The sequence below is a fragment of the Lampris incognitus genome, chromosome 11 (genome assembly GCF_029633865.1).
Source record: "Lampris incognitus isolate fLamInc1 chromosome 11, fLamInc1.hap2, whole genome shotgun sequence".
NCBI classification, from domain to species: domain Eukaryota; kingdom Metazoa; phylum Chordata; class Actinopteri; order Lampriformes; family Lampridae; genus Lampris; species Lampris incognitus.
The window spans coordinates 4,522,101-4,532,967 of record NC_079221.1 but is presented as its reverse complement, the minus strand read 5'-3'; the positions used below and the strand labels follow the sequence as shown (position 1 = coordinate 4,532,967).

Here is a 10,867-nt window from a genome sequence, read left to right as displayed (position 1 = left end):
GACTCAGATGAACAGGATTGTCGTGAGTTACCCTCCGTATCACAGCGTATGATAAGCTACAAGTACCTGACAGAGTTGTCACTGGTTCACTCAGTTTGTGATCAGAGTGTCACTTTGTTGTGATAGGAGAATTTATGCGTGTGCTCTGTGTCCACAGCTCATGTAACCTGTGATGAAAGTCATTTCCAGTGTTTGAGTGACGGTGAGTGTATCCCAGACGTGTGGGTGTGTGACGATGAAGAGGACTGTGAAGACGGCTCAGATGAGAGACAGCACTGCCGTGAGTACTTTTGAGGAGATCAGTGTTATATGCGTGTTAAACCCAGACATAGTGCAGTGGTACATGTGACCCGTAAATGGCAAAAATACCAAGGTCTCAAGATAACAAACAAACTTGTCCTCTGTGTTGGAATAATCTCAAATGCATCAAGTTAAATCCATTCGCTTGTCGCTAAGTTATGCTACAACCTGTCCCCAGCTGGAAGGACTTGCACTAGTGGCCAGTTCAGCTGCAGTAATGGGGCCTGCATTCCCGGGGAATACCATTGTGATCGGCTGCAGGATTGCTCAGATGGGTCTGACGAGAGAAACTGCCGTGAGTCTCCACTTTAGCGTGGTTTACCTTTTTGCCTCAGGCTCCTGTGGCATTTTAATCAATTTGTTAAGATTAAGAGGCTCGTTGACTGACAGAATGGGCCACAATATGCTTCTTGTTGTCAGAGGTTGATTGCAGATTCCTCGGTGGATTAGTCAAGCTGAAGTTCAGCTGCTATTCCATTATTGTGCCGACATGGTAGACTCACAGCACTGCACACTGTGGTAATCTCACAATTGCATAAAGAATGCTGTGGCTGTTACTGGTGTTAATAGTAAACTTTAGTCTCTTATCCTTCTCATTTGTGTTTCACATGTTCTGCGATGTCACCAAAATACTAAGTATGACCTGTTGCGCCATTTTTCCGTTTAAAATTTTTGCATATTTTCGAGTTTATTTTTCATGGTGAATGTCTTATCTGATTTTTTATTGCATATAAAATGGTGTCTCAAATAGCATGGTTGCTTATTTGCTAGTCATTTAAACATATATATATATATATATATATATATATATATATATATATATATATATATATATATATATATATATATATATATAAAATTTAATGGTCTCTCTCAGATTACCCTGAATGTACTGAGATGAGCTGTGCTAATGGAGCTTGCTTTAACCGGACCCAGCGATGTGACCAGATAGTGGATTGCCGTGACGGCTCTGATGAAGCAAACTGCAGTAAGTGTCATGTCAACTATAGTCACAAATAGATAGAAACTGGTTGTCTGCCTCTCAACCCTTCCAATATTCATACACAGACAGATACACACACACTTTGCATCTATGGTATGGTATGGGGGGGTGGGTAACAACACAGCTATGGGACTGTTATGATGGCTACATGGGGAAACCTGATCTACAACACCACTTTAAAGTATGAAATGACAGAATCACAAAATGTTTTTTGTGTTTGTAGTTACATTTTGTTGTGTTTTTTTCAGCACAGCACTGCAATACAGGCCTGTTCCCCTGTCGCAATGGAGAGTGTGTTCCTCAGCGCTACGTCTGTGACCATGATGACGACTGTGGGGACAGAAGTGATGAGCAAAATTGTAGTATGTACACACTTCCCCTCCTCTCTGCCTCCTCCTTCTCCCCAACTCCTCTTCTTCATCCCCCTTCCCTGAGACAAGCAACTCTTAAAACTTGATAGATGCACTCCCAACCTGGACTTTTTCTGGGTGCTCACTTTTGCTCCCTCTCCCGCCAGCATATCCCACTTGTAGAGGAAGCTACTTCACTTGCCCCAGTGGCCGCTGCATCCATCAAGTCTGGCTGTGTGATGGAGAGGATGACTGTGAAGACAACGCGGATGAAAAAGGCTGTGGTATGGACAGTTTGGAGGGGAAGAAAAACACCAGAAATTTAAGTCTTCAAATATTTTGCACACTTTTAAATATTGAACACGGAGCCCGTACACATTCAGATGGCTAAGTAGATGAGCGCTTGAATGAGTAAGATCTCCGGCTCTGTGTGAACCTCATTCACCTCCCAGTCTCCATGGTTGGTGTGGGCCAGCAAGGCGCTATGCCTGTGCTCCTTTGAGTGTGTTATTTAAATGCCTCTTTGTGGCACAAGATCGTGCAACCCTCCAAAGGGCTTTAGAATTCCTCCAGGCTGCTGTGAAGAGTGTGTGTTTTTAGAAGATGGGCTGTAGGAGCCCTCTGAGCCCCCATGTGACCCCCCTCAAAGCCCTCCCCGCCACCCCATCAACCATCGATTTAAAGTGACAGTGTTCTCCCAGACAATGAAGTCTGAGTCACCATGCCCTTGAGTTCAACGCTGCATTCCTCCGGAGATAAGGCCGCATATCCTCAGTGCATACCTCACACATTGTGCATCTTTATTTCATTTTTTATTTTTTTGCACACCCACTGACCATCGTGACATGTGTAAAACTCTTTTTGCCGAGCTGTTTTGTAATATTCCCCTGTCTCCATTTTAACCCTGTCCCCCTTATTGTTGACGTCTTTGTCTCATCTCTAGATAATATACCGCGCGAGTGCTACCCTGGAGAATGGCCCTGTCCATCGTCTGGCGTGTGTATCCCCATTGATCAGCTGTGTGATGGAACGGCCCACTGTCCCAATGGAGAGGATGAGACTAATACAACTGCTGGGCGCAACTGCAGTTAGTACCAACACAAGTAGTTTCAAGCACCCAAGAGCACTGACACACAAGAATGCATCAATACCTGTCTCACACACACACACACACACACACACACACACACACACACACACACATTTGTTTTTCTATACTTGTGAAGACTCTTATTGACTATATCAGTCATGAGAACTACAGGCTTAACCTTAACCCTTACCCTCAGTTTATCATAATCCTAATTCAAACCTTAGCCCTAAACCCAAATCCTAACCCTAAAATAAATCTGTAAAGAAGTGAGGCTCGGCCAAAATGTCCTGACTTTACAAAAATGTCCTCACTTCTTCTGGTTAAAAGCTCAAATCCTCACAAATTCAGCTGAACAAGAACACACACACACACACACAATTTCTGTAATTGTCTATCGATCTATCGATCTATCCTATAGTGTTTGTTTCCCTTGTTCAAATTGTCAACTGTCTAACTGAAATTTCGCACTTAAAGTTTAATTATTTACAAGTGATATGCTATATGTGGTGGTCAGGTATCTGGAGATGTGCCTCTCTGAGCTGTGAACATCGCTGTCATGCTTCCCCTGAGGGAGGAACCTGTTCCTGTCCTCGAGGATACATCGTCAACAACAACAATAGTCGCTCATGTGTTGGTAAATACGACATCACTAGCTAAAGACTTTGAAGGCTTTCGGTCACCAGTTGCTCGTATGGGCCTTGTAGTTGTACTGCATTCAGATTGGGAAATTCTGATCATGATGGGAGACTGACCTCCTGCAAAACAAGCCTGCAAATTATGAAAGCATTACACTGTATTGCTGCTTGTATTGCACAAATGTGGATTTTATTATTCTAACTTTCTAGGACGCATTGATTGACAGGGCATTTAAAAATCAGATCTAGCTTGTATTGCTATCAGATGTTTCAAGCCTGATTTGGAGGCGGTCAGACTTGCAGTATCATCAGAGTCTTGCATCACAAATAGGCAGTACAGCTAAAATGTTAAAAAAAAATTGATGGGGAGGGAGAACCTGACAGTGAGTGTGGCCATAGATGTAAACAAACATGGCAATGTGAGATTTGTAACAGTGGTTGACACATACCAGTATGTTATCATAGCATAAAAGGTATCCATAACAGAATCTCAAAAATGGGGATTGAAAGGACAAAATATCAGTCATTTGATCCATGTCCATTGTGGTTTCTTTTTTTTCATTTTGCTGTGAAGACTTTGATGACTGTTCAATGTGGGGAGTGTGTGACCAGCTGTGTGAGGACAGGATAGGCACCCACCGCTGTAGCTGTCGAGAGGGCTACGTCTTGGAGCAGCACAGATACTGCAGAGCTAACATCGCAAGTGAGCGCCCGTTCTCATTTTTTCTAACCGATTAAAAAAAAAAAAAGTTGATTGTTGAATGCTTGAACAAATGAATGAGAGAGTCAATTAATGTATCACCTCTACCCAAACCGAGACCCCTCAGCTTAGCCCCTTTTTCCTGTTTGCCAACCCTTCTGGTTACTTTGCCAAGCGTCTGCTCTGCTTTCTGATGCACTGTTGCGCACTGAATGTTGTTTTAGTCGGTCTCTTGCCTTTGTGGAACAGAGAATGAGGGTTAACTCAGAGACCGAGCTGCAGCCAGCACAGCCGACAGAGTTTGAAGGCAACGGCATGCAAAATTACTTTGATTTCATGAGGCTGAGCAGGCTTTCTAGATAATGAATTGACTTGTGTTAGTCACTGTAAATGATAATAACTTCATTAATGTTGCACATCGTGCATGCAGCACAAAGTCACAATAAACCAAGTAAAACGTGGAATTAAATTAAAAGAATAAAATGGATGACAAGAACAACTGGTAGAGCAAATGATAAAACAGATACAAAGAGAGAAGTGGAAGACAAATTGAACAATACAGTTCATGACAGGATAATATTAATCATACAAACATCGAGAAAACTGAGCCCATAAAAATGAATTTAAAGCCATAATTTAAAAGCAGATCTAATACCGAAGGGAGGGCTGTTCTAAAGTCAAGGGGCCATCATGCCAAATAATCAACCTCCTTTTAATGTATATATGGCCTCAGTCGTAATGTCTTCTAGGTAAAATTTTAGGCATAACCAACACAACTTCACATGGGATGGATCAGATCCTCTGATGCACATATTAAGTGAACATATGCTTATCTGATTTATATGTAGCTTTGACTCTGGAGAGATGTATAGAAATGCTCCAGTGTAATTATGAATGAGTCATGCTCTCTTTGTTGCTGGGTCACTATATTTAACATTGTGTGCTTCCCTGTAGCCGGAGTACCTTCTTTGGTCTTCTCCAATGGCAGAGACCTTCTAATAGGAGACATCCATGGAAACAATCTGCGCACTTTAGTCCATTCACAGAACAGAGGAATTGCAGTGGGAGTGGACTTCCACTTCCTCCTTCATAGGATCTTCTGGACCGATACTATTCAAAACAAGGTAACAGTATTTATATATTTTTATCCTCATCTTCTACCTTGTGTTTTACTTCACCCCTTAACCGTCTTATTGATTCATAAGGGAATAGCCCTTCCTGGGGGTACCGATCCACCCAAAGAGCAATTCACAGAGAATCGACTAGCTTGTTGTCGGAGGGATTGTACAGGATCTGGCTTGGCCAGAATTCTTATATTTATCCTTTGAAATATTTGCACAGTCGATACTGAAATAAAGGGAGAGCTGTTGGCTCCCCAGTGGCTGGTTCATAATGAAGGGGAAGTAGACCTGGAATGAAGTCCAAATGGCCTAATCTTGAAAACTGTCTGATATACTGGTATGATGTTCACATACCAGAGAGCAATTTTTTGAAATCCGATCTTGTTCAAAGTAATTGTGCAGTATTTGTTTTCAGTGGGTCCATCCGGCTATATGCATTCTTTGGCCTGCAGAAGAGGCTTTGTTCTGACCATGGCTGGGTTTCTCTATGGTTTGAACTTTAGCCACTGAGCTGAAAAAGCTGGAACATAGCTTAAACTGGGTATCGCTATATATCAGCCACCTCCATGGCGGCATGTCAATGAATTAAAAGTAGGGAGACTGCAGAGAGGGCATGTGAATGCAACCGGGAAGGTTAAACTACCAGGCTATTTCCACATCTTCAGTTTCTCTTTAAACAGGTCAGTTGAAAATCCTGCCTTTTAGACGTCTGGATCCTGTTTCAAAAGAACCAGAGCTGTAGGAGAGGTGACTTCTCTCACTCGCTGCCTGGTGCCAAGGCTTCAAGCCTGAGATCTTAGTGTCATCTTAGTAGCAGTTTCAGATACCTGCCCTAAAGACACCACCGAAATGTAACCAGACATACAAAATAACCAGATAGCCAAAACCAAACCAAATTTCACATCTGGTTATAAACAGTTTCTACAGGTTGATATGCATTTACCTCCGACTGACCCTGTTTCACCACTGATTGGCAACCAATTCCTCTCATTCTTGACTTCCAGAGACTTAAACCTTCCTTTATCTTAATATCTCCCCTTGATTTCTGTTGCTCCTGACCAGCAAATGTGTGATCATCAGATAACAATGGTGTCTTTTGTGGACAGGTGTTTTCTGTGGATATGGATGGCTCCAACATGCAGGTGGTGTTAAATGTATCAGTTGACTACCCTGAGAACTTGGCTGTGGACTGGGTGAACAATAAGCTGTATGTGGTGGAGGCCAGCGTCAACCGGATTGACATGGTGGACTTTGATGGAAGTAACCGGGTCACACTGATCACTGAAAACCTGGGAAACCCAAGAGGACTGGCCATGGACCCCACTGTCGGGTAAGCAGACCCTTCATCTCCCACCCGTCCCTCTGCCCATTCCCAATTCCTTCATACAGTATCTTGGTTGTGCTTCACTGGCACAGAATAATTGTTGTGTGTGAGAGATTAGCAGATTGTCCTGGGTAGATTAGTGAGGAGCAATGTAAGTGATGACCCTCATTGTAATCCAATAGTATAGCTGATGGGGGTGGGGGGGTAAGGAGAGCCAGGTGGCTACAGATAAATGCTTAGCGTAAATGAATGTACAGATTCCTTGGTATGGTTTGCAGGCACTGAATCAGAGACAAAATGGGATGTTTTTGGTGCTGGATTTAATTAAAAAGTGGACATCATCTGTTTTATCTTTCTGATGACTACATGTCTGTTTATTTCTACAAGTGTGTAAAGGGGCCTTGGTGTAATGAAGCCCAGTACATAGAACGCTAGCTGATGTAATTGTTTTCCTGTTTGCTTCCCAGATTTATGTTCTTCTCAGACTGGAATGCTTTAAATGGACAGCCAGCACTGGAGCGGGCCTACATGGATGGCACCAACCGCTATGGGATCATTAGGAGCAAACTGGGCTGGCCAGCTGGTATCACACTGGACATTGAGGCCAAGCGCGTCTACTGGGTCGATAGCCGCTATGACTACATAGAAACCACAACTTATGATGGCCTACATAGGTAAACATGAACCATATTATCATTCAATATTGCATTCTTTGCATGAAGGCACTGCCTTGATAATGTTATATTGAGCAACCAACTCAAATATAAAGATAAAATAGGATGCGTTTGAATTATCTACCCTTTTTAGAAAAACGGTGGTCCATGGAGGTTCTATAATTCCACACCCGTTTGGCATCTGTCTGTTTGAACACAATGTCTATTTCACTGACTGGACCAAGATGGCTGTGATGAAAGCCAACAAGTTCAGGGACAGCAGTCCTCAAGTGGTTTATACAACATCTCAGACCCCACATGGAGTAGCAGTGATACACCGTCTAAGGCAGCCTTATGGTAAGCTCCTGCATAAAGTGATGCGGTTATTGTTTATGGCTAGTTCCATAAAGATAGATCCCTACTTTCTGCACAGCTCGGCGCTGTAGGTGTGCAAGGATGTTGCTCTTTGGGGTTCAAATTTAATCAGGTGTCAGAGGACAATGCTCTGTGCTATGCTATCATGTTTTCCCACACATTTTCTTCAAAAGAGACACTAAAACAGACACTAGTGCATTTAGAGAAAGCGCTAAAGATTCCTCTGTAAATATCTCATGGCTCACCTGGTATAAGTTTTCAAGTGAGTGAGCCATTTTTTATTATTATTGTGTACAGTGCCAAACCCCTGTGGGACAGACAGGGGCGGATGTGAGCAGATCTGTGTTCTGAGTCATAGGAGTGACAATGGAGGACTAGGCTACCGCTGCAAGTGTCGGATGGGCTATGACCTGCATAATGATGGCAAGAGATGCGTGGGTAAGAAAAATAGGATAAAATCTCACTATAACAATATGGGAATTAACTATTTTAACTCACCAAAATAACTAATGTAACCTTGTCCTCTTTCTAAGATTTACGATTTTACTAAGAAGATATTTATGTAATTTAGGCCAGAATTGCATTGACCTGTACAGCAAATAACAGTGGTCCCCCCCCCCTCTTTTTTTTAACCTCATGAGGTTAATCTCTGATGTGTCCTTGTCTTTGGATGTGCCCTGTAAGCTTTGGCATTAAGGCATCTGCTAATGCCTTTATTCTTGTGGTAACTCTCTTCAGCTGTGAGGCAGTTCCTGCTGTTCTCTAGCCAGCTGGCTGTCAGAGGGATCCCCTTCAATCTCTCTTCTCAGGAAGACATCATCCTACCTGTCACTGGAACACCCTCCTACTTTGTCGGGGTGGATTTCAGCTCAGAGGACGATGCCATCTTCTTCTCAGACACAGCCAAAGACATTATCTATAAGCAGAAAGTGGATGGAACTGGTGAGAATTTTGTTCCATTGATTTAGCTGAAGTGACGATTAATAGATGGTGCCAAAAAGTGATACAGAAATATTGGGCTAGACTTTGGAGTTTCTAATTGCAAAGGTGTGGAGTCAGATGTTTTTTGTATGTTTTCCACCATGTTTACATCCCTGGATAATACCCCTCTCAGCAGAGAGCTTTTCCATGTGATTCAGCCAGGCTTATGATGAGTGTTAGGGGAGCGCTGATGGAGCCGACTGGCACTGTGGGGGAGGGAATGGACAGGAGCAAGAGCAGCTGAGGAAAGATCACAGAATCAACCGACAGCTCAAAAAAAAAAAATAGACCTGACATAGAAACAGTAGAACAAACTCATCAAAGTCGGTTCTTCCAAGAGGGGGTTAAAGAACTATTGCAATGATTTGAATTCAGCCAGACAAGTTTTATTGTGGAACTCTAATGATGGAAGAGTCATTTCTTGAGCTTCAGAAAATATCATTTGATTCAACAGTTTTACTGCATCCCCAGGAAGATTTAGGGGTCGTCGCCCTTAGTTTACTAGACTCTTTAGGCTATTGATAGCTAGCTCTCTCACAAACTTGCATGGTGTTGCTATTCAAAAGTAGACCAATTGACAGACTGATGATGACAAATCATTGATTGTCCAATCAAATCAGGGTATTGAATAATGCAAGTTATTACCAGAAGTGGATTGGTTTATCAAACAGTTTAACTGTATTGACAACCAAGTGGATCGTTTCTCAAGGGATTTCAGTCAGCTCTTCACAGCAACAGTGGCTCTAACATTTTGGTAAGCTTTACGTTGACAAACTGTTCAAAATAAATTGAGATAGGAAAGCACAGTTTCCATGGGACTGAATCGTATTCCTCCAAACTTAAGGTACTAATGTTGAAAAGAAAAGGAACCCCACCGCTCTGATCGGTGATGTTGATTCAGGGAGAGGTCTAGTTTTCTCTGTCAGGTCTACATAGGGGAAAATGCAAGCTGACAGTCTATTTATTTAAATGTGTTCCTCTTTCATCGTGTTAAATGGCGGTCTGGTCACTTTGATCCACACAGGCAGGGAGGTGCTGGCAGCCAATAGGGTGGACGGAGTGGAGGACCTGGCTTATGACTGGATTTCAAAGAACCTCTACTGGACTGACCCGCGCTACAGGAGCATATCAGTCATGAAGCTCGCTGATAAGTCCAGGAGAGCAATTGTACGCAACCTCAACAACCCCAGGTCCATTGTGGTGCATCCCATCATTGGGTAAATAAATATGCATCCTGAGAAGTATTTGTTAATGTTTTTATATGTTCTTCAGGACCAGCTACAGAACAATACTCGCGACACTGGTGGGGATTAAATGTATTGTAAAGGGGCATGTCAATGGGGCAGATTCTTATTTTTCACAGGGGGTTGAAGCTTAGCATTCAGACTGAAGGACTGTTTAACTGTGTTAATTCACTGACCCTGGTCTTAATAGATAGCAGATTGTAGTTGGGTTACAGATACCAGTTTTTTTGATTTTTATTTATTTAAATCTACATGTGCAGACAGTGTAGTTAATCTTAATCAGTTTTATTCCAAATCATTTCAAGAACTTGGAAAGCCAAGGGGTAGAAAATGAAAATGATGTAATTAATGGCTAAAGTGCTCATTACAGTGCTCCTTGTCATGATATTTGGCACCTGATTTTATGGATAATGTAGCATACCAAGGGATCTGGAGCTTAAATGCCTTTTTGTCTCAAAGGACAGGAAAGCTTTAACAGAGTTAATCATTTCTGTTTAGTCACACACCTTTCTCAATAGCTGTGGTATCCAACCATTCATTAAATTTTCTCACATTAAATCCCCCATCTGATAAAAGGAGTCTTTATTTATAACAGGTTATTTCCGACAACTTCAAAGTCCTAATGCCTTTGAGTCCACAAGCCAAGATTAGTTCAGCATGAAGGCTGGTTATTGTAATGACGGCTGGTAGTAATGACAGCTGGTAAAAACCAAAAGTTATCGTCACGGATCTATATTTTTTTTCTCCGAATGACATTATTTAGATGTGGCTCTGAGTTATATTGCATGTGCTTCCTCTGCAGCTATATTTTTTGGACTGACTGGTACCGTCCAGCGAAGATTATGCGGGCCTGGTGTGATGGGTCACATGACATGTCTATTGTAAACACTACTCTTGGCTGGCCAAATGGCCTAGCTATTGACTGGAGGTGAGCCAAAGGTCCTAGACCCACATGTCCACAATAAACCATTCTTGCTTTCCTAGCTATACCCAGTAAAAACACAAAAACAACATGCACACACACACACACACACACACACACACACACACACACACACACACACACACACACACACACACACACACACGCA

At 42.4% G+C, this 10,867-nt stretch overlaps 1 protein-coding gene across 1 annotated transcript in view; it reads left to right on the top strand.

Moving 5' to 3' along the window:
- Window positions 1–590: 590 nt before the first annotated feature.
- lrp2a (low density lipoprotein receptor-related protein 2a) overlaps window positions 591–10,867 on the top strand; it is a 66,940-nt gene continuing 56,663 nt past the window's right edge. The window contains 15 exon segments of the mRNA XM_056290153.1: window positions 591–595; window positions 1,178–1,288; window positions 1,552–1,665; window positions 1,821–1,937; window positions 2,597–2,740; window positions 3,258–3,377; window positions 3,953–4,081; window positions 5,033–5,202; window positions 6,306–6,529; window positions 6,991–7,197; window positions 7,331–7,533; window positions 7,849–7,989; window positions 8,290–8,493; window positions 9,557–9,749; window positions 10,579–10,704. Coding sequence (XP_056146128.1) covers window positions 1,198–1,288; window positions 1,552–1,665; window positions 1,821–1,937; window positions 2,597–2,740; window positions 3,258–3,377; window positions 3,953–4,081; window positions 5,033–5,202; window positions 6,306–6,529; window positions 6,991–7,197; window positions 7,331–7,533; window positions 7,849–7,989; window positions 8,290–8,493; window positions 9,557–9,749; window positions 10,579–10,704 — 2,183 coding nt within the window. The 5' untranslated portion in view covers window positions 591–595; window positions 1,178–1,197.